General features: G+C 40.3%; 1 protein-coding gene across 3 annotated transcripts in view; it reads right to left on the minus strand.

Annotated features, from left to right (window-relative positions):
- The window catches only part of ATRN (attractin), a 156843-nt gene that overhangs the window by 67857 nt on the left and 64218 nt on the right, over positions 1 to 24768 (minus strand). For all 3 annotated transcript variants that reach the window (XR_008735201.1, XR_008735187.1, XM_055727074.1), the window contains exons 11-24: positions 22877 to 22961; positions 21124 to 21344; positions 19853 to 19974; positions 19190 to 19328; positions 17402 to 17583; positions 14933 to 15149; positions 13246 to 13431; positions 11209 to 11442; positions 10368 to 10505; positions 5010 to 5103; positions 4058 to 4110; positions 2137 to 2231; positions 1543 to 1621; positions 978 to 1135 (exon numbers count right to left, since the gene is read on the minus strand). Coding sequence is in view for 1 of the 3 variants with exons in the window: in XM_055727074.1 (XP_055583049.1) it covers positions 978 to 1135; positions 1543 to 1621; positions 2137 to 2231; positions 4058 to 4110; positions 5010 to 5103; positions 10368 to 10505; positions 11209 to 11442; positions 13246 to 13431; positions 14933 to 15149; positions 17402 to 17583; positions 19190 to 19328; positions 19853 to 19974; positions 21124 to 21344; positions 22877 to 22961 (2003 nt within the window). In the remaining 2 variants the exon portion in view is untranslated. The remainder of the gene's footprint in view (positions 1 to 977; positions 1136 to 1542; positions 1622 to 2136; positions 2232 to 4057; positions 4111 to 5009; positions 5104 to 10367; positions 10506 to 11208; positions 11443 to 13245; positions 13432 to 14932; positions 15150 to 17401; positions 17584 to 19189; positions 19329 to 19852; positions 19975 to 21123; positions 21345 to 22876; positions 22962 to 24768) is intronic.

Raw genomic sequence — 24768 nt, forward strand, 5'->3', positions numbered from 1 at the left:
TTCCCTGCTCAGTATTATCACACGCATTATGTCTGCTGGAAATGACCCCTACGGTGAGTCTGTGTGACTGATATGTCTGAAGTATCAAGTGAATTAATGCGAAGTTGTGAGCTTTCAGATAATAATTGACTGAGTAAGGGTGAAGATGGAAGAATTCAGGTTCCCACATTTGACCAAGCTTCTTAAAAAAGGTAGAATTTAAATATACAGAGCCTCATTTGAGCTCTGTTCCAGACCCAGAAGTACTTTTGTCCTTCAAAAGGCTCCTGTTATCACTCTCGAGTACACTGCAGCTTGATACTTGACTTAGCCCAGAGCAAGAAGGTGGCCAAGGCTTCTCTGAATTATTAGCTGCAGCAGCAGTTGCAGAGTCTCTGTGATTGCAGCCTGTGATCTATGAGTGTTTTCCTGATCCACCAAGCTTCATCCACTCCTTCTTCAGCACTGGCCTTATCATCACAGTCAGTGTGACTCCCCAGGCAATGTGTGTAACTGACTGCACTGCATTAAGGGAAAGAATGAGCTTCAGCTTATTCTGCAGGTACTACCAGTCTTGGGCAGCACAACGAGAAAGGAGGGTGGTCCTCAGGCTGTGCTTTTTCAGAATAAGATGTAAAAAAGAGACACTGAGAACATTTCCTCTGTTTTCTTATTCCAGGCTTGGTTTTTGGCTGTATCTTTGTTTTCTTCAACATCAATATATACACATTTAAGGTCAGAGACCTCATTAGCACACAGTCCTGTTAATAAGCAAGCATCCCACTTCATTTCACAGCACATTTTTAGATCCACTAGGCTGAGGCAACATCAGAAGATGATGCACCTTCTTGCTCTTAAGCAGGAACATCAAACCTTTTGTCTGCTGCAGGATTATATTGAGACCTGGTTCAGCTGGGACAACACAAAGCACACCTAACTGCCACATTGCTTGAGAAAAAAATACTTTAAATAATTATACACACTTTAACAGTTCCTACCTGTATTTTTATCGGCCACGTGAAATTGCTGACGTAAACGAAGAAAGTGATGTTTGGATTGTTGCGAAAATCAAATTTCTCGTTGGAGAAACTGTCCTTGTATTCTTTTATATTGGTTCTTGAAACAACTGGAATTTCCTCCCCAGCCTGTGTGCCAGCTGTTTTCAAATGTTAAAAAGTAGCAAGAAAAAAATGTTTCAATGCGCATTTTAAATGGCAAACAAAAGGGAAAAGCACCCTGAATTCTAAGGTTATAAAAGTAACTATTCATTCGAACACTACTATTTTAAGTTGCATTGCACTATCAAAATCACTGTATGCCAAAATATTACGTTATAAAAATAAAATCTGCACCTTCAATGTTCCCAGAATACACTATTAAGATGTAAAAACATAGTTCTTTTTAACATTTTACCTCTGCCCCCAGGCTCAACATTTAAGAATATTACCTAACAAGTTCATAGTTTAAAAAAAAAACACAAATGTTTCCCCAACTAAATTTGCATTTGTCAGAAACTGTTAACTGAAACAAGCTACCAAGCAACTTAGTTTATACTCATTTTACCTGCAAAACTTGTGGACCAAGTAATGTTGAGGTTGAAGTTTTTAGATGCATTGATAAACATGTCCAGGTCTCTGTTTTGCTGGGGCGGGAGGAAAGAACAAAACACAACCCATTTGTAGGACAACCAATTTTAGCGTTTCCTAGCAAATCTTCACTAAAAAAAATATCTTGGCATTTGTTATTTACACGAAGAAAATAAATCAAGAAAAATATTATTTACATTTTCTTTATTCTCCTCCCCAAGTAAAGTGTAATAAAGAATAAAACAAGTCACATGCATTGAATAGAACAGAAGAATTGAGACACAAAGTATGGGGTGAACAATAAGCAAATCTAGAGTAGCTCAGAGGTTGTTCCAACAACTGTAAACAATCAGCTGTGGTTCCTTATGAAATTTTACCACGAAGATTTGAAACTGCATGGCCAAGCTCGGGGCAAAAAGTTCTGGTTGTTTTATGGAACTCGACACACATGCCACATTATGAGGCTACGTCTGGAGATTCACAGAACTGTAACAATTCATTATCTCCATGGCCAAGAGAAGACAAACATAGACCCAAAGGATGAAGTTTAAAGGAAAAGTAGGGAATTTACCTCTTCGGGTGTTGCTACGAAGTTGATGGCTGTGTAATAGCGATCATCCTCTTGAGAAAGGCTGAAGGTAAACTGATAGTCAATGAGAAGAGTATCTGTAAGGAATGAGGAGAGAAAGTTATTCCATGCTTTGAAATAAACTTCTGCAAAGCAAGGCATGATGATGCTGAAGTGTTTCTTGCAACTGAGAGCACAACTAGGAGTCACCACACTGTTATGAATGACACCAACGTAAAAGGGGCAGAAACCCCTCTTTTTAAGTTGAGCCTGAGGGGCAAAAGAGGCAGCTTCAATTTTCCAGGCAACAGACTCCAGACTTAACCTAAATGAATGTTCATACCTACACATTGTAAAAAACATGCCAAGACGTTTTCTTTTTCCATACTGCAATACCTCTGTGTTCTAAAAGAATACCAGAAAAATTTGAGAGGGACAAACTTCCACATATTCTAAGCTTCTGTACAACACGGGACTTTACAGGGAGAATTTCTACAGAGCAGCTGCTTGTTAATGAACCCAACTGCCATCTCACTCTGAAACACATCATGCCCAGACCAGTTTTTGGTCTGCCTGTGTGCCCTCCTATGCTCATGTCTGCCTAGGGCTGGGGTGTCATCTCTCTGTTAATCAACAGTGCACAACCAGTTTCTGAGAGACATCCACCAGTCTCAGTATCCTTTCATTAATCAAAAGTTGATCCTTACTGGTTTGGAAAAGAGAACAAGTACGCGTAATAGTCTCTTCTCCCAAGCAATAAGCAACAGGACAAGAGAAAACACCCTCACATTGTGCCAGAGGAGGTTTAGATTGGATATTAGGAAAAATGTTTTCACCAAAAGGGTTGTCAAAGCACTGGACTGGGTTAACATTTGGACTCGACAATCTTAAAGGTCTTGTCCAACCTAAATGTTTCTACAACTTGTATATATTCTCAAAGCTATCAAGAGATATTCCAAGCAATAATAAATACAAATCTATAGACCAGGTGTTAATTTTTCTCTTATCGCCTCCTGGAGATCACTTGTTGGATAGACACAAGCCAGCCAGCCTTCTGACGTCTACCCACAACTCCTATGAAGCACTAAGAAATTTTCAAGGAAGAAAATCAAGTGAGTGAATCTGTATAGCATGAGGTTGTTCCTGTAAGAGTTGTAAAATTCTGTCTTTTTCCCCTTTTTGCCCACTTAACCACCCCTGCCATTAGCAGCAATGAATTAGGTCATCCTTGCAAAGAGATTCAGGAGAAGCCATTAGTGTCCTTGTTTGGTTAGGCTAGCAGAATTCAAATTTGCTAAACACAGCAGCATGCTCATAATCTCTGTGTTGCACAAAAGTACTACTTGAGACTTGCATCTTTATCTAATTTAAGATTAAATCTATCCATGCCTGCCAGTGTGCTGATTGCTAATATTTGCAAACAGAAGCTGGAGAGTTTCCATTAAGTAATCTGAATCTTGGCAAAGTATCCTCTCAAATTGCATGGGAATCCAACTGTTCATTTCAGAGGAAACATGGAAACTTTGAAACCTTACCCATTCTAACATGGCATGGATTTTTTTTTTTAAAAAACAACAGTATTTTGCACTTACAAAAACTCTGAAGACATGCTTTGGTTTTGACTTATTAGGTATGTATTTTAGAGTATTCTCCAGAAGACCAGAATTCATTTCAAAGTCATGTGAAAAACAAAGTTTGTGCTGAAAGATCCAATCATCAATCATCACACGTACCTTATCAAGAACCGTATTTTCATTCCCTTTAAACAATACTTTTGTGAAGTTGTTTAAAACTATTTTTTAGTCCTTCCCTTAATCCCCTGTATTTTAAACAGATGCTGATGCAACTAAAACTGGTTTTAAATAAGGTGTTTTAAACTTCAAACACATTTTTTATCTCCAAACAAAATCCCTAGAGTACTCACAGTAACACGTTCCTTTAAGTGGATTTCCCTGGTATCTATTTTCGACTTCACACCTAAAAAGAATACATATTTTTTTAAAAAATGGTTATTTTTTTCAGTTCTATTTATTCCCAGGTACTAAAAATCAGAAAACACCACCTGTGCCGATAACAGTACAGAATTAAAAATAAAAAATGCATGTCTGAGCTATACTGGGCTGCTAAAGAAATTCCACAATTCCCACAAGTCAAAGTAGTATCAAGTAAAAAAGAAATATAAAATTCTGGATATTAACCTTTGCAACCACTTTGAATGTATTTATTAGCTCTGCACAATGTACAGAACTGGATTACTACAATCAAAAACTAAAGTTTCCATTTACATTTATGGCTATTCCAGGATCTAGCCCTATAAACATTTACTCATGTAAGCAACACTTGAAAAATAAACCTGGCAATGAAATGATTTGGAATGAAATTATTTCCACTAACATTACACTAAAAGCATTTCTGTTATGTTACAGAGAAACCTCCAGCAAATTTGTTGCTCTGAAACTGCTCCATTAAAATGCTTGAATGTCCAAGACTTATTTCAGATATATTTACACTCCCCCAGAAGAGCATCAGAGCACACAGACAGTAAAAATCTACCAATTAAAATGAAACTATTGAGGGATAAAGCAAAGTGGTATGTACAGTTTGGGGGGCGGGGACATTATTTTTTCACCCCATCCCTTCTGCATGACATTCCCAGTTGAAATGTTCTTAAAAATGGAAATCTTCAGGAAATCAGTTTGTTCATGTTACTCCCCCCAAGGGAAGCACAGTCAGCTGCACCGTCAATGAGTTAGTCAACTGTCAGCAGGAAGAGGTGAGCAGAGACTTCATAAATACAATTATTAACAAATGTAGGGGTTGCATGCTGGTATGTGCATGGCCCTTTGATTTCAAATAACAAAGTCAAATGAACTCACAGTTGACACTCGTCTCCTTTTATTCCCTTGGTGGTGCAGAAACATTTCCCTGTATTTGTGTTGCAGACAGACGCGTGGCCGTTGCACTTGCAAGCTGTTGAGCAGAGGGGGAAAAAAATGCAATGCTGAATGAAGCAAGAGAAACAGATTCGATAGCAATTAAGTCCCTTAGTTGCCAAACTGAGACACATCAACAATTAAAGTGCATATGAAAACCCATTTGGTACTCTTTGGTTTCTTTGTGATACAGAAGGCAGCCAAAAATAGAACCATGTGTCAAAACTGAGTGAGTGCAGCTCCAGGACTGATGTTTTGTATGAAATCATGATCAGACTGTGCTTTTTAGCTTCAACAATTTGTTTAACTTCCTCTCGTTAGACAGCACTAGGGATGTCATAACTGGTAAGAAAATGACAACATTTGAGACAGTTTTGGGCTTGCTAACACATTTCAGTCAAACTCAAAACTCTTTGAGAGAAAACTATTTTTCCAAATCAAGCAAAGCTCATGATGCTTTTAGGGCTTTTTCTAGAAATAAATAGGCTTTTGAGAAAATGGTGTCATTAGCAACAATGTCAGTGTATCTGCAGTGTAAAATGACTGGTGCTAAGAATACCATGCCCATACCGTAAGTGGTTTGGAGCATGTGCCCCAATATACTTTAGAATACCTTTAGCTTGGTCTCATAAGCTGAATGCCACCGAGTCGTGGTTGAAGCAAATCAGCACACCCCTAGACAACACCAGGTTTATGGTATGCCCAAAACCAGGCCAGCTTATATACTCTGAGCTTGCTCGAGATGCAAACCAAGTTATGACATTGGGGAACACACATGAGATTTGCTTCAAAAGAATGTTCCCGATTCAAATTAAAACGCTAATGTTGACACACTTTGAGACCTTTATTCATAAAGAAGTAGAGAAGGTACTTGCAAAAAAAAAAACCAACCAAACCCAAACCAACAAACAACAAAACCAACACAAGCAGTTACCTTTGATATAATGTTCACTATAACTAAAAGAATGGATATAATAACTTTTCCCAGAAGGTAGATGCTTTTTAGAATTTCTACCGATGAATGGGAAGGCGCATTCATCTGGAGCTGTGCATGGAAGAGTGTACAATATAAAACTGGAAAAAGTACACCAAGAGAAGATCCCTCATTTGTGGTCCCTGAGCTTTCTGGAAATAGTATGCTTTAAAAGCTGGTGCCTTGTCATTAAGAAGATATACGTCTTCTCATTAAGATGGCATATGCTACTCAACATACCAGCAGATTCTTAGACATGAAGTCCCCATCCTGAATATCCTTGCCAACCTTGGACCTTATTTTATGAAACCTTTTGATGTCTTCTTTATATTGGCATGTAATGGAAGCTATATTGTATCAGGGACACTTAATTGTGCTTCTCTGATGTGGATGAGTGGTTTCCTAGCAGCAACACGGAACAAAATACGAAGAAGCATAAAGGCCTATTGTGGGAACAAGTAGACTAAATGAAGATTTGACAAAATAATTATATTCTGTGAAGCAAACACCCTTCTTATTAGTGGCAATTTAAAAAAAGAATTTTTAATACTATTGAGAATGTCCTGTACTTCCTTCCTTATGCTTTGCAAAAGGTTAGCAGAATGAAATTTGATCAATATTCAAAATTACCATACATAAAAATTAGGAGAAATTTCAAATTTCATGTTGTTTAGATGCAGATAACAGTATCTTGAGCACCAACATTAATGCTTCCTCATCCTGCCCTTTAGCCACATGCTTATTAAGAAGACTGAACACTCAAATATCTCTATTTAAATCAACCAAATCTATTTATTTGTTCATTTTCCTATCAGCCCCATAACTGGAGATCATTCACTAAAGGACTGGAATATGCACAAAGAGAAATTTTCTCATTGCTTTTCAAACAGCTATGAAGTTTGGAAACAAAGTATTAACAAGACACCCTTGCTGGAGTCTAAAACCAAAAATTCTCCTCCAGTCTGACGCTAGAGCAGAAAGCCAAAATTGTTGAAAATGGCTTTGTGACTGTGAAGCATGGTAACAGTCTGACAACGAACCACCTTACAGCGAGACTCCTTCTTTACAAACCATGGGTCACAGACTCATTCAGAGACGGTCACAGGCCTGGATCATTGCTCCTCTTCCTGCATTTGTACCAGTCTGGCTTCTCAACGGCAACTGCATCACCCACCTGCCCAGCACCTTTTTTCCATGCCAAGTGCTTTAACTGCCTGCCAAGGTGCCCGTGCGGCCCTGGGAGGGGAGAGCAGGCAGGACCACGGCCCCAGCAGCTCATCGTGGGCCACCAGCAAATGCTCCACAGAGGTGTTCAGAAGCACTGCCACAGCAGCAATCTGATTTCAGGCATAATAGTGCCTTCCGTTCTCTTGCAAATAACTTTCTTATCTACCGCTAGCATATTTTCATGTGAAACCTCAATCAGAAAACTCAAAAAAACCTGAATGCAGAGAAAGCACCTTGCAGCTATTTTTACATTTGATGTGCTGCATTTCCTGCCCTTCCCGATTAACAGCTCTCTACATTGGACACTTCCTAAAAGCAACTGCTGAGGAGTAATTTAGCTACCATTTAGTTAATATCTGCCTAGCTCTGCAAACACCAATGCCTATGATGATATGCAAACAATTCTTTCAGAGAAAGAACTGCAGTTTGTCAAAATTTTTTCAACGCCAGCAATATAGCAGTGTTCACCTGCCCTGCTGGCACAGAGCAGCAGGAAAAGGCATCTTATTCCATCCACTCTTCTTATTCTTCACTGGCTTTTGAACCCCAGCGCTACAATTTCCAGCTCTGTATAGCCTTACTTGTTTGAACCACTACTGCTATCAGTGCTGCTCAAACTCCTGTTGGCTCTGCAGAATGGAAAACACCAAACACTAACACTTTTTCCAGCACTGAATATTTGTGATTTTGAGGATATTTATGGTCCCCACACTGCCAAGGTCATTGGGCTAACACTAGATCTGCACAAGGACTCGCACTCGGCACTAAGTGCACAAACACACGGATGTTTCTGTCTCAGGATGGAGTGTACCAACAACCATCTCCAGCACGGATGTGACTGCAGGCTCTATAAACAGTGCGGAACACAACATTACACCTAAACGCACAAAAAGAGTGGAATCAGCGCATCATTAATGGGAAAGGAAGGAGGGACCATGGCTCAGAGAAGGGAAAAAGCAGGAGCTGGCTCTCTGGCTCATCAGCTGGCTCTGTGGCTCATCAGCCAATCCTTATCTGAAGAATTCCCCTCTGGAAACCTTTTCACTGAGCAAAAATTACTAATGGCTGGCAGTCGCTCTGGCTGCATCAGATAGCATTTCCTCTTGCTGTCCCTCTTCCGATCCACCTCGGTCTTTCTGCCCAGCTTCCTGTTTTCCTCATTCTTTCACCTTCACAGTAAATGGCGTTAAATCACAGCAAATTAAAAACCTGGGCCCAAAGCACTTGAGAGCAAAGCACTTTTGACATGAGCTACTGGTTTCATCAGATAATGAATGAATGCTGTTCCACAGCCTCTCAACACATTTTCTGATTTCTTTTTCAGGCATCTGGATGACTTTAGTCTATCATTCATTATCTCAACAACAAACTATTTTTGGACAATCCTCATGCGAAAGAGTCCAAAGTAACTTACCCTCAATTTCCACATGCACAGAAAAGCAACAAATATCAAAAGGCACATTGTGATCCAGTGATTAAACCTGAATGCTCAGAGTAGACTTATGTATTTTTTCAGGCCAATTCAGCCTCAATTTATTCATTCCTGCACTTCAAATTATCTTTACATGAAATGAGTTTACAAGTATCAGTGCTATTTAATCTCTCAGATAATGTTCTGAAATAAAGTGTCAGAGATGCACCTTCTCCTTTGTACCCATGCCGTTGTGCTGTCATAATTTCATATCCCAGCCACTGCAACACCGTTTTTTTTAAGGCAGCCCTGTCCCCATCTGTAATCTTTTCACACCCTTCCTCGAACCTGTCTGCTGGGAGGTTCTTCTTCATAGCCTCAAACGTCACCCACTTGCTCTTGCTTTAGGAAACAGGATGTTCATGCTCCAGCAACTGACTCTTCTCCATCCAAAAGGTCGATGATTGCAGTAAACATACTAAATGACTTTCCAAATATTTTCTACTGGATTGTCACCATACTTGGAAGGAGCAACTCAGTCATCAATGTCCCCTCATTCATCGCCTTCACCTATTTCTTCTGGAATGCCTACAAACCATCCACACTCACTTCATTGAAGTACTGGTACTACTCTGACACTGAACTATGTTATTTCTGTTCTAACCTTTTCCATCACTGTACCTAATTATATCACTCCCCCTAACTATACCCCACTAAAGCTCTTCAGAACATGAAGCACCCTCCCTCACACCTGCATATCACCTATCACAACTGGACTCTGGTTTACAGTGGGTCTCCCCATGCTACAACACTACGAAATACACAGTACTTCAAAATAATGTTGCACGATTCAAGGGCAAAACACCATATCTTACATGTTCCTTTTTCAGTATTACCTGTATTGGTCCTTCAAAAAAGATTTTTTTCCCAGTTTGATAACTGGATCTTGCACAACCAAAAAAGTTATTTGTGACAAAGAGTCCCAAAGCACTATATAAACTTAAAATGCAATTTTAACAGGGATCACCTAATCCTCAACTGAAATCCAGGCAACTCCTCAGTGAAATATGGCAAGCCTTTTAGGAAGCAGACAATTGTAACAATAAACACACAATACATTAAACCAGGGGTCCTCAAACTATGGCCCCCCAAGGTCTTCAATCTGGTCCCTGGTATTTACAGAACCCCCTGCCCCACCCACCCCACCCCCCCCCCCCGCCGGGGGTTGGGGGGGGAAACCAAGCAGCCACAGATGACTGCCTGCCACTGCATCCACGCGCCGGCCCCCTGGTTAAAAAGTTTGAGGATCCCTGCATTAAATAAAGGTAATAGAAAATGGAATTTAGATAAGCAGAAAATTGTTGAGGACATTGGGATTAACACTATTAATTTTTTTAAAAAAAAAAACCCAGGATCGTCAAACACTAAAATGCACACATTTTTCACTGTGGTCATTTAAAGTTTACAGAGGTAAAAAAAAAATCATCTTTATCTTTAGCAATAAAAGTCAAAGAATTTCATCAAGCAGTTTCTCTATATTAAATCTGGAAAAACAAGGATGGTGCCTTGCTTACAGGAAAGAAAAAAAATGTATTATCAGGATGTAATTTCAGTTAAGATAGCAAAGGAATGAGTAAGAAGTGAAAAACATCAGAGACTTCAACGCAGGAAGTCTTAAGGCATCACTTACGCTGACATGTTCCTCCATTAGTAGGATCACCGTAGTAGCCTGAGATGCAAGTTTCACAGTGTTTGCCAGTTGTCAGGTTTTCACACTTCTCACAGATGCTTTCATTTACACACTTACTGTGCCCATTACACTGGCAGGCTGAAGAAAACAGAAAAGGACAAGTATTTATGCTCAAATATAGCACTTCACATAGAGCCTCAGAAGCCTGTGTTCCGCAGAGGCTGAATGAAACCATTTCATGCACCTTCCAAAGAGGTTCTCACAGTCCTGCTAGTGGTACATGAACTTAAAGGGGGTGTGTATCAAAAATGTGAAATTTAAAGCAACACATGGAAACCGAATTCCAAAACATTACATGCATATTAGACAGGACTGGATGCAACTGGTGGGATGGATTTACAGGGAGGAATAGGAAAGAAATGGTTTAGCAGCAGTCCGAGTAATTTTATTCTATATGTTTGGTGTCAAAAACATTACTTCAGAGTCACTGAGTGTTACTAACAGTTAAATGAACCTTCAAAGAAAGAACTGCCTTTCTTTCAAGCAACCCTAAAATGAATAAACAAACAAAAGTTAAAAACTTAGCAAAGGTTCAGATAGAAAGGGAAAATTTCACTGGAGTAAATAATGCATAGGTAAGTCTTCAGACAGCAAACCTCTGCGGATACCCACATAACTCTTTCCATCTCAAAACGTGTTATTTATTGTCTTCCAAGGCCTTTTCCTCCCTCCGTTAACAGGAGGGAACACAGACATCACCACAGTCTTAAAAAGTCTCTCCCCTTGCATTTAACTGTTGCTACAGCTGAAACATTTGAACAATTCCATGTTGCTCATTTACCTGGACACTGGATAAAGGACCAGTTATAGTTATTCTCCACCGGACACATGCTGACATTAAGGACGGGCTCCAAGCTGTGTTTCCCCATTGCAGATGGGGTTGGCATCTTGACTGGACCTCTGTAAGAGCCCTCGATGCACTTCCCCTTGCCGGTGTTGCTCGGATCTGTGCACCACCCACATCCGGGCTGCTCCAAACAGTGAGCACACGTACAGTAGCCTGAACAGTTTTCAGCTATAAAAAAAAAAGACCCAAACATCAAATTGTAGATTAAATCACTGTCCCAAAACATGGGAAACAGCAAACACAGAAAGGCTTGTACACCTTTTCTAACCTTAAGTATTTATCTCACCAGATCTGTAAATATTTATTCTGATAGTCACGTAACACATAGATATTATTTCCTATCAGCCTACTTATTCTAGAATCTAAGACAGCTATAACAAAGGTTGCATTAATCAGTAAGCATTGTTTCATAACTCACAATACACATGTAAGATTTTTCTAACCATTACGCATCACCCACTAAAATCAGACATTAACTTTCCCAACTACAAAATATCTCCAACTGATTTACAACAGATCATATGATAAAATGAGCCACCCAGAAGCAAAGGATAAAAACCAGTTTGTTCGCTCGCTTTTGAGTCTCTTCTTACCACATGTTAGAATATCACACACCACTATTTCAAGCATTTATCTGAGTCAAAAAGCATAGAATACAAATCTAGAATAAAATGAGTCTTCTTAGGATGCTCACAGTGCCACATGCAGATCCCCTGGCCCCAGAAATCAGCTAAATCAGGGGGGAAAAAAACCCAAAATACTATCGCCATGCTTTAACTGTTCCTTTCTCAAATGGGACCCTATTTCAGGGGTGACAAACACTTTACATACAGGAAAGTTCTTCCATTCCTTTCTGCATACCATCTTAAAAAATATTTTGTAGATTCTTGATGTTACAAGACGAGCAGACTTTCTATCTTGATGTTTTACCATGACAATATTTGCCTTTTTAAAAAAAAAAAAAAAACACAACACCCAAAAGTAGTAGAAAAATATTGTTTCCCATTATTTCAGCCTACTCATCTCCTGCCTGATGCTTCCTCCAACTTTTGACCTCTGGCAGTATGGGAAGTTCACACTCATGTTTGACTATTACCTGAAACTCATTTCCTCCATGTCTTATTCTGCAACACCTGCAGCCACTCAGGCTTATTATCATCAGCTTCTGAAAGTTCCTAGAGCAACTGCAGCAACTCAAACTGCCCACCTTCCCTCCTGGGGAAAATATGCACTCCTCCCCCTCTGCTACCCCAAGAGCCCTGGCCTTCCCAACTCCCCTGTCCACACTTGGCTCCTAAAGAATTCAACATTAATAAAAATAATTTCTAAAACTGTTTGATGACTTTTTAAATTTCTAGAGTATTTCAACCCATTCTGAAAACAAAAAGTAATATTCCAAAGCACCATAAATCTTTTGCAGTTTGCTCACATCTACCTAAATGGGGGAAAAAAAAATACCACTTATTCAAAATAAGTTAGAAATGCCTACTGTGGGCTACATGCAGACAATACTTCAGAATAAAACAGCCTATCAAATCCAAATTACGGTTTACACAAGACAATCTAATATTAAATTACATTGCTCCATATGTGAATAAAAGAGATATAAAAGAGAGGCAAAAAGAAGTTAATCACATGAAATTATGTAACAATTAACTTGAAGGATAGGAATTCAAATAACGAAACAAGTACTTCTCTGTTGCAAAAAAAAGTGGAGATTTCATCATCTCACTTGAAAGCCTTCACTATCTGCCATTTAGCTTAATTGATAGTTCCCGTAACTGGGACCTAATTCTGTTTAATGCTTTACGTGATGCAGGACCGAACTGCAGACACGGGGGTCAGGTACTTGTTACCTTTGTCCAGAAGATATTCAGTATAGCTGATGCACAGTTTGATGCCTTATCGTAGCGAATGTCAGCAACTACAAGATTCCAGCCCACACGTCAAGATGCAGAAGCAATTACTCACGTGGACAACTGCTCATGGTGTACCACTCCATGCACTGCCCGTAGGGGAAGGAGGCCACATAAGCATTGGAGTCCACACACTGTTTCATGTTGCTGCACCACATGCATTCAGAGCTGCCACTCGTGCACTCCCCACACATGGTCCGCAGGGCGCAGGGCGTGCGGCACTGCTTGGCGCTGTGGTTAGCTGTGGGCAGGAGGACAAGAGTCAATTTTCTTCCAGAAAGAAATACGTATGAGCCGAAAGACAGAAGACAAAAAGCCCTGTCTATTATTCAGGCTGAAAAACAGTTCAATATCACAGACCTGAAACACTTCATTTGTGGTGTGGTGGTGCTGGATGGAGCTGGAGATATCTTACATAAACGTGAATGAGAAATGCAGTAAGTATTGCAAAAAAACCTCTCTTACTATGTTTCCTCCACGAGCGTTAAAGCTTTTTAAGGTGGACAGAAAACAATTTAAATGGTGTTATGAATGTGGTCATTATCGCTCTGTAGGTCTGTTGATGCATTCCTTAGCTATCCTCCCAAGCAAAGTGTTGGGAAGAAACCTCATGTTTTGTGTTTTAGTCATATTTATATGTTATATAAAACACTGGGATGTGTTTTAAGTTATTTCATCAGTTCCATACATAAAATGAGTACTGAAAGCAGAACTAACTCAGAAGTTCCTGGTGCAGGCCAAGACTTTACCATCTATTTCTAGTGTCTGTTATCAGACCATAAAAAAACAAATTAAAGCTTAAACCAATTCAAAGTGCTGAAGTTAAAATATTTAAAATTTTGAGTTGAAGTTCCACATTCAGGATATGTATCCTGCACTTACACAAAGAATGATTTCAAGTGGTGTAGCTTACTTAGAAATTTTATGTAATCAGCCAACTTTCTTAAAACTTAAAGAGGCACTAATTGGTATTCAGAAATAATCAGCTATAATAGAAAGTTAACAGACCAAGCCATTTCAAAAGATACGCAGTTCCAACAAAGCTAGAAGACTTTTCCCAAAAGCAAATAGCTTCTTTTTCAAAGTTCTCATATCTCTAAAGTGTCTTGCCCAATTAATTTCAAACTTTGATAAAATCCTCCTCTGGCTACGGAACAGGGGAGGGGAGAAAAGGGAGTTCAATTGGAAAGTAGCTTTTATTTTATTTTTTTTTAAATGAGAGATTGCTTCATACCATAATTAACCTAAATGTCACATTCAGGTATGCAATTTAGAGAAAAATAATTAAACTATAATGTACTTCAAGCATGTTACAGTTAACAGTGTAAATGTAGAGCTATTCTTGAAAAGTCCGATTCCTGCATGAAACTCCTACACAAGACACTTTCAGAACTACTTTTCTTTGGCAAAGTCGTGACACAGCTAGTTGTAAATTTAATGAACGGGATCCTCTTTACTCTCTAAGAAACCATAGAATCACAGCACAGTTTGGGTTGGAAGGGACCATGAAGATGATCTAGTTGCACCCCCTGCCACGGGCAGGGACACCTTCCACCAGCCCAGGTTGCTCCAAGCCCTGTCCAGCCTGGCCTGGGACACTGCCAGGGATGGGGCATCCACAGCTGCTCTGGGCAGCCTGTGCCAGTATCTTGCCACATTTACAGTAAATACAAAAATATAAAAATACAAATGCTCATCAGTCAGCCTGCTGCCCATGAGACACACAAGTCAGATATTGTTACCTGGCCTTTCACAGACACTGCCATTGACTTCATTGATACATGTTGCTGCCTTCAGTCCCTGCTGGAAAGGCTCAGCTAAATAACCACAAAATCCAGCATCGCTTGGTTCATCTGGCAGCCACTGGAGGAGGGTGTTGGTGAAGGGAGACATGTCTTCCCAGCACCAATACGACACATTGATTTTCCTCAGTCCAACCCATGGAGTCAAAGATTTGGGCTAGAAATAAAGGAAAATGGTAGATATAATACCCAGTTTTATTACCTTAGGCATTAAAAGAAAACACACATCATCATATAACGCTCGTAGCAACTTTGCCAGGTTACGTGTTGCAAAAACATAGTAAGGAAAATACGTGTTTCTCAGTGCTACCAGAATTAAATGCCACAGAGATAGAGAAACCCTTCAGAAAACACCAATTTTTATTTTATTTTTTTTTCAAACTACATTTCTAGTTTCCTAAACCAAGAGAACAAGTCAAACATTCACACTGGCTGACAATGAAATTAACTGCAAGTTGCTTTTTATATGTTTGCGACTCCTACAAATGCATAGACACAGGAAAAAAAAATCTGGATCTACAGTTTAACATGAGAATGAAAACTAGCAGTGCCCTCTACAATTTAAATGATACAATCCACTTACCTACTACTATACAGTCTGACTAGGAGACTTCTACTACTGAAGAGTGTGTGTATATACAGACAGGTAGAGACACAGAGCAGGTCAAATCTAAATTAGTATCGTTGGCAATAAAATTCTCAATATCAAGAACCCATAACAAATATTTCTACTGGCCATTTATTTTTTTATACATTTTTATTCCGGGGAGAGGCTTTTTAACTGTCTTAGTACAACATTTTATTTTACTGTTAAAACCTTTTCTCCATCAAAGCACTTTGGTGGCACAGCTGTCCTGGGAAGGCTTTAGACAACACGTCTTCCCTTACTGCTATATATAACCATCACCTACTTCAAACTGATTTTATGCACCCTTAAACCTTAGAGCTGCAACTTTTAACAGCAACAGGGTTACACAGCATTACGTGCCAACACCAACACATTTTCTTATTATTAAAAAACACCTATACACAGCTTATTTAAAAAAGGACCAACTGTAAAGTACAGCCTCCCCCAACACAGCAGCAGCGTGCCACTGAATGGCAGAAGTTCAAGTACCAGACACAGCTTGGCTTTTTAGTGAAGGTATTTTCCCACATTATAAGAACTCAATACTAATATCCACTAAAAAGGGTTAACAATCTCTTTAGATTTCTAAAGCTTACTTTTTAAAGGACACTATCGGTGAAATAAAAGCCATAAATTAACAATTTTTTTCTCCCCAGTGTCAGGGTTTAAACACTATCAGGAAAGGGTTGCCATGTGGCTTTAGGAATTTACACTGCACTTAACTACTGGGATATCCAGCAACACCTGGAGGTGTTAGACCATGTACTTTTACAATATCACAGGCTTGGCTTCCACTCTTTACAAAAGATTTAACAAACAATCTTGCTTGAACTGCACTTTACCTTTTCTTAGCTAAATTGAATCCCCTCTAAAACACTGTAATTGTTAAAATGGCATTTCAAAATTACAAAGGGAATCAAAGCAGGAATGTTCTCATTTCAACAGGGAAATACGTCTCTCTAGTACTGAAGTACATTCTTCTCTTGAAAAGCAGCAATCCTACTGCCTCCAATCTAATTTTTCCTATATAAAACTCCTCTTGATTGCCAGCCCTGCCCACAGTGGCCTCTGGGACCCAAGAAGAGTTACTCCAATGTGCCATCAAGCCACGGTAGCTCTGCTGCCTAAACTAGGATTTCAGCAAAGCTGCACAACATCTTTTTCTTTGTTAGGGCTTTAGCACCACCTACACAACCTGCCCTGAATACCTCTGCACTTCTGCCAGGGACTGGGAAAAAATATATATTTATTTTATTGATGCATGAAGAGGGACAGATTCCAATTCACTTCTCACTGGCTCTGACAGAAAAGCACCTGCCACTAGATCAAACATAAATAACTCCAAATAAGCCAAGCAGCTCTGAGGAGCAAAAAGCCGACATTTTAAACAGCCACTTTCCTGAACAGAAAAAATAACTTTAAATGCTTTATATTAAACAACTCCGGTGCCCCAAAGGGACCTTTATTTATAAAATATTGTGTACAAGTCACGAGAGGACTCCTGATGCAGTCATGTATCCCACAAGAGAAATCATGTGGGATTTCATTATAGGAAGCGATAGCTTTGAGGCACCGTGTATGTTTATATTTATCTTTCCCATTTACATTCTCTACAATTTCAGTTCAAAAGCACCCATCGGGTATGCTGAATTTCAAAAGAAAAATCAGTCCTTTTCAGTTAAGAGGCATGTCTATTCTGTACAGAGCATACAATACCACAGCAAGGACTTTTCCACAGTCAGAGCTTAATTACTCAGGGGACATAAAAGAGAAGCACTCACCGAAGACTGCATCTTCTGCAGCTCCTTTAGAACAAATTCTACCTTTTTCTGGGTCGTGAGAGAAGCCAGCAATGCACCGTTGGATCTGCAGGACAGTTTGGCATGATCATAGTTCTCCTTTGCGTTTGTAATTTTCAAGCAGGAGTTCCCTACCAAATGCCAGTTTGTTCCACAGATATTTTCTGGGAGGGGAAAAAAGAAAATAAACCCAGATATGTAAGCAACCTTCACAATGTTCAAAGAGGTGAAAGAACCTTTTCACCAAAATAAAACCTACTGTCCCATCCCAAACCAGCATGACTTACTGGCAGGCTCAGAAGTATCTATGTACAAAATACTGGAGGAATAGGAAAGCTGTTTAGGGGAGCTGAAGCGCATCATCAGCATTTAGTTAACTGCACTAGGTAGTCAAAGCACTTATTACATGGAATAGTAAAATTACTGTAGAAGAATGAGAAATGGAAAGTAAATTACTATCTTGCTGATGGCTTAGAGTAGGGGTCCTTAAACTTTTTAAACGGGGGGCCGGTGCGCGGATGAAGTGGCAGGCAGTCATCTGTGGCTGCTTGGTTCCCCCCCCAAACCCCGGCGGGGGGTGGGGGGGTGGCGCGGGGGGGTTCTGTAAATACCGGGGGCTGGATTGAGGACCCTGAGGGGCCGTAGTTTGAGGACCCCTGGCTTAAAGCCACTTATTCAACAACAGTTGTTAGGATACCTTTCGACAGAAGAGGCTGGTTGGGCTAATCCCACTCACAGTACCAAACTTCCAGGATTAAACCCTGTTTTATCTTGAGAACAGCCATGCCCACTACTGAAGAACTCTTTATATTCTGTGGTTAATTATTTCCCTCAAAACAACCCCACCACCAATGGGCATTTTCAGTGTGAATTTCTGCACAGCTGATGTCTAGCTCCAACGTCTTGGTTCAGATTTATCTAACAGATTGAGAAGCTCTCAAGTGTTAAATTTTTAGATAGGCTTTTTACACATATGGTCAAGTCACCCTCTTTTCTACAACAAATTAAACAGACCAAGCTCTTTATCTATCTCATTAAAAGAAGTTTTTCTCACTCTCATGGCTCTTCTCCAAAGTCTCTTAATTTTTCCACTCTTCCAGACTAGCAAACGCCAGACTTGGACACATCCAGACCTATCAGAGTTATTAGGGGAAGACTTTCCATACCTATTAAAAGGTCGTCTCTGGGTTGCTTTTTTCCCCTTTCTCTATATTTTATTAACTGCAAATGTTAATCACTGAAGATGCTATATTTCTCTCCCAGTCACTGGGAAAAAAAGTTGCTGCAGGGGGACTAATAATCAACTCCTATGAGCTCCCACTGGAAACACTAATAAGAGAATTTTCCTTACACACTTCACGTGTTATTTGCCTAATTTGTCCAGTATGTGCCATTACACTTTTGCACAATTCTAGTTTCTAAAATTAAATAGCATGCATTATTAAATCTAATATCTTGCAGAAACCTATTATAGCAACAGTATTGCTTTTATCAAATGGAGAGAGCGCCTAATAATTATACAAATGATCATACTCCTCTTCAGACAATCAGGATTGAAAAATACCTCATCAGACTTTTTGAATTTACTAGAAAAAGTTTTATACCAAAGCCGGGATGATTAAACAACATTATTTATTCCATTTTAGCACTAAAAGATTACAGATTTGGGGGTTAAAAACCAAAACCAAACAAAAAAATCCCCACAACTTTTGGACTGGGTGAATTTCTTTCCTTTTTTTTTTTATTTGCACAAATATAACCAACACCCACCTGGTAAAGCAATGCACTCCTGATTCCTAGGTTCCCACTGACAGTTTTGATCCATGGCACAGCTTTTGCAACTTGTCTTTTTGTTACAGTAATAAGCAGGGTTATCCTTAGGACAGTTGTCATACAGAGTAACAGGAACCTAAAATAAATAGCACAGATTAGGTTTTTTCCCATCCACCCAATGTCGGTTTGTAAGAGCAATGCCTATCACACTAAACTCCACAGTTCAGACCTACAAAACAACTGATAAATTCAAAATCTGTGACACTAAACATAGCTTGCACTGTATATTCAAGGTACTCCCCCAAGCCACCATCTGACACATTTTCCTTACTAGAGCTTTTACAAAAGGTTTTTTTCTAGGGAAGGCCCTATTGGGAACAAACCCAAATGGCTATGTGCCTTACTGAATAATCACACCATCAGGAAACCTCCACCTCTTCCTCTGCCCATAGCCATCCTCATAACTTAAGTGGAGAGTCCCATGAAAAGCCCTTGGACAAACTTGAAAAAAAATATTCAAGCATGTTAGCAGTTTAGAGCTAGACATGCACTGGAAATAATGAAACAACTAGGGTCAATAATAGTGACAGATGAAGCCATCTGGACATTTGCTATTTCAAAGACTAAATTTAAACTACAGAAGTATTAGAGAGACTTTACCTGTTCCTCTGTGCAGTTGTTATGTATTGAGATACACTGGTCAGTGCACCATTGACAGTTGTTTGTATTTGCTGTACAGCTATAGCAGTCTGTAATCTGATCACATTTTTCATTGTCTACAGCTATTAAAGAAAAAAACCTGCATGACCAAAAACAGGCATTTCCTGACAGAGCTCTAAGAACTTGATTATATATAGCAAAAGATACAACCAAACAGTAGGGCCTGTAGATTTTCCGTTATCAACTACTTAGTGAATCAGATATTTTCACGGGATTGAACTGATAGAAAATTGCATTCATTTGCAGCATCAATCATTTTTAGTGCCCAAGGAGCCATAAAACACACCACCAGAAAATGCACCAAGACATAGAAGCGCATGAACTAAGACAAGACGCATGTTCAGTCAATGCCCATGCAAATGATGCTAGAGGACATTTCACAAGGACAGTGAACTTCTCCCACTGCAGGCCCATTTCACTGCAAGCCTGGCCTTCAATTACGTGCAGCATTTTCATGCAAAGCTTCAACTTTCCACTTCATCTTTCCAATTGCTTATCGCCTGTGTTTTGTGAAAATTTATTGTACATTCAGAGCCCATCAAAGCAATGTCCCTTTACATCAATTTCTATTAAATAATTAAAGGCTGCCATCTATTACAGAATCAAAGTTCGCATAATTCAATTCAGAGCAACGAATACATCAGGATAAAGCATTGAAAAGTTGTTTAAAAATTATCGTAAGGGAGAACACAGGAATCAGACCTCAAATGTTTTTTTTGTATGCCCCTATCCATATAATACCATAGAAGGAAAAATAAAGTAACTTTTCTTAAAACACTATTCCTGCTGTCTCTCTCGAAGAGCACAGTATAACGCTGCAGGACCCCAATCCCACTCCCTTGCCCTGCAGTGCTCATCAGCAAATTGCCGGCTCTCAAAAGGTCAGTTCTTGGAGTAAACATCTACAGAGCAATGGTCCAGACCTGATTCCTGACTGATGGGGTCTCTTTGGGATAGGAAAGTAAGTACAAGCTGTATAGCAGCAAAAAAAAAAATCTAATGAGCAAGCAGCTTCAGGGGGAGTGAGAGATGAAAACGTCTCCACGTGGCTGCAGCCACTTGGTCAGAGGAAGGTCTCCCAGGACACGTGTGGAAGCACAGCTACAGCCCCCCACCTTTAACTTGATCTGGTAATGGCAAGACAGAATGTGGAAAAGAAAAAGACCCTACATGCCTTTTGGAAAGGGAAATGGAAAGAATGTGACACATACCTGGCTTAGGAGGACAATCTTCAAATATCTTTTGCTGCTGCTTCTCTGTCGCCATTTCCCAGGGGACGCAGCGAGAAGAGGCAGTAGCCCACACGCATCTGATGCCAGGACCCGCTCGCAAGCAGGCCGTTTCATTGTCAAAAGCTTCACATCTCTCGGGTGTGTACTTCAGTATGTCACTGAGGAGGAGGCTGTTGAAGCCTCCAAATACATACATAGTGCTAGACAAAATGGAAGTGAACAGGTAAAAACTTGCACCTGTGTTTATAGACCACACACTGCTCCAGGTCAAAATGATTTAAGATGTGAGCAAAGTGTTTTATTACATTCCAGCATGTATAAATCCAAAGAAATAGCTCTTGGTTAAGGAAGGCACTAAAGAAAAGGTCAGTCAAGTTCCACCATTTCAAAGAAGCCAGAAAGTCTCAACACATGGGTGTTGAGAAGAATCAAACCTATCCAAGGTCATATACTGACCTTCAGCTTCAGCCAGAACGCTGGTGACACCTATCAACATGACTGTACATGAAATGCTGCAGAAATGCGGGTCCTCCTGTAAAGGACAGCGGCAAGAGAAGGAGGAAGGCTAAAAATTGGGGAGACGGTATCACAGCATTAAACCAGTGTTCAGAAACTACAACAAAACAATTCAGTGTTGTCACATCTTGCTACGCTGCTGTGAAAAAAACACTTATTTCCATGGCTTTTAGCAAATGAGCAGTCATTGTCAACCTAAAGAAATAAAAAACAAACAAAAAAACCAAACCCCAAAACAAAATAATAGTTTTTGCAGGTGGAAGGTGGTTTTTTTAAACCTTCTTCAGTATCGCAACTGCTTCAGGCAAAACATCAAATTTCATTACTTGCACAAAAATGTCACCCAAAAACCCCTGTGCATCCATGTTTGTAAATGTGCATTTTAAAAGACAGTGAAGAAGAGTCAATGCAACTGAAAATAAAAGTTCTGGCTGAATATTTTTAATACGATTTTCATCCTATTTAAAGATGAAAAGAAGAACTAATGCACACTTAGGCGTCCTTCATGGAAGCAAACGCATGGCTGGTATTCAGTAGACACTGAAACAAGTAGGTGGTGAGTGAGTTTAAGAGACGAAAAGAATATCTAGAAGCACACCTTCCTTTTCAAGGCACTGACAGTTATCTGCCTGGCTTAAACTGAGCTTTAAATAATGTTACTGATTTACAGAAAGTATCCTCGGAGGATAAAGGAATCAGAATGAAAGACTTGTAAGGAATATAATTTCTCAAACTTGGTTCCGCAGACTCAACTACAACAACAGATATTCACCTGAAAGCACAGTCATTCATACAGTGATGTAATGCTTCACACCAGGAATCTCACCTATCACCTCACCTGAATAATATACATTGTGTGACTGGGAAAGAGCAGCCACACAGGATCAGCTATGTAAACTGGAACATGGACAGAGAAACCATGACGGAAAGTATGGTTTGGAGAAATACAGATATACATATATACAAAAGGAAAAGGAATAGAAATATCAAAAAATCAATTCTTTTAAAGAAGTGAGCTGAGAAAGTTTAGTTGAGGGAAGAAAGGCTAACAGGAGCAGGTGGATACTGAAGACATTACAAAAAAGTGAAGATCTGAGAACTGTGAGAGTTTTGCAACTGATCCTCAACCCTCTGGTCTCAGTGTTAGTGATATACATGTATACATTTATTGAAATATGAAAAATGCCAACACTCCCCGGCATATTTGTGACCTTACCTGTTGTACAGCACAGCAGAATGTCCAAACCTGTTCACGTCGTGATGGAGACCCGGGCGAGGAAGAACAGACCACCGATCACAAGCTAAGATTAAGAAAAGATCATTTCAGAAAAGTTTGTCTAGTCTAATTAATAACTCAACTTACAGAGTACATTTCTTCCTGAAATATCCCACAGTACTTGGGATCTTCTGCCCCTGGGTCACACCAGCCCCCAGCAGCTGCGGGCTGGGGGCAGGGGGCTGGGAACTGCCCGGCGGGACAGGGCCCGGGGGGGCTGGGCGGCAGCGGCTGGGCATGAGCCCCCAGCGTGCCCAGGTGGCCCAGGAGGCCAGCAGCATCCCGGCCGGTGTCCCAAACGGTGTGGCCGGCAGGGCCGGGGCAGCGCCCGTCCCCCTGCCCTGGGCACTGGTGGGGCCGCCCCGCGGGGCCTGGGCTCAGCGTTGGGCCCCTCACGGCCAGACAGACACTGAGGGGCTGGAGCGTGTCCAGAGCCGGGCAGGGGCTGGGGCAGGGGCTGGGGCACCAGCCTGGGGGGGCGGGGGGGTCAGCCTGGAGAGAAGGGGGCTGGGGGGGACCCGGTGGCTCTGCAACGGCCTGGCAGGAGGCTGTAGCCAGGGGGGTCGGTCTCTGCTCCCCAGGAACCAGCGACAGGACGAGAGCAAACGGCCTCACGTTGCGCCAGGGGAGGGTGAGATTGGGTGTGAGGGAGCATTCTGCACCGAGAGGGCTGGCAGGCGCTGGCACAGGCTGCCCGGGGACGGGGGTGTCATCATCCCTGGGGGTGTTCAAAAACCATGTGGCTGTAGTGCCTGGGGACATGGTTCAGTGGTGGCCTTGGCAGTGCTGGTTAATGGTTGGACTAGATGATTAACTTTAAGGTCTTTTCCAACCTAAACAATTCTATGATTCTGCTTTAAGAACTGTATAGAGAGGCCATTCAACCCACTACCAAATGCAAATCTTGAGTGAAACAGGTCAGTTTACACAAGCATTGCTTTATCTTCTTCTGCAATGCAAGAGTTAGCCTTTATGCCAGCTGCCACGATGTGACAGGGAACAGAGGAATTTAACAGCTCTGCTCTATCATCTAAATAGTTCATTAAAACAGTAAAGTTTCATGACATTGCATTTGGAAGGGGTTATTAGTTTTTTGGCAATCCCATGTAATTAAATGGCGGTGGCTTTAGTTGCTTTTTCTCCTTTACCAGTGGAATTTTTCACTGTGTAACAAGTTCAGGTTTTATCTGTTTATGTGTGAATTACTTGCAGTTTTGCCCCAAACTAGTATCTCTGAGAACAGAAACTTATCTTCGCTCCCCGCCCCCCATTGCAATTATGTTCCTAGAGGGTAGATATCCACACTTTTAGAAATATTTTTCACTCATCATAGCTTAAGGATTTGTGGTTGTTTTTCTCCTTTAATATAATGTGAGATTATTCCATCTTTTTCTATTAGCATAACATTTATAAGTTCTGCTTCATTTTTTACTCTGTTTCTCAGGTAATTTCTTCCTTTAGGCACCATGAAAAAACCCAACCAAAGAAACATATAACCCACTGAGCAATCGAAGGAACAAAAGCAGGAAAAGTTAGTCCAATTCATATCACTTAAACTTTGTAAAGTAAATGGGATCACCTTGGGGGTTAACCAGAGGCAGATGCATGCAATTTAAGCAATTCAGGTAGAAAAGTCAATCTGCTGTAAAAATCTACAGAGCCCTCAGATACACAAAGATTCTTTAATACAAGATAAAACTGTTGGGCCATGGACTTAACCTCTGAAAAACAAAGCCCACAAACCCAAACTAGTACGCAGATAAACTGAGAGGGCAAAGAAAAACAACCATATTAATTTTTAACCAAATTTAATTGGAGAATTGTTGGGTAAA

This window comes from Falco cherrug, chromosome 1, assembly GCF_023634085.1.
Source record: "Falco cherrug isolate bFalChe1 chromosome 1, bFalChe1.pri, whole genome shotgun sequence".
NCBI classification, from domain to species: domain Eukaryota; kingdom Metazoa; phylum Chordata; class Aves; order Falconiformes; family Falconidae; genus Falco; species Falco cherrug.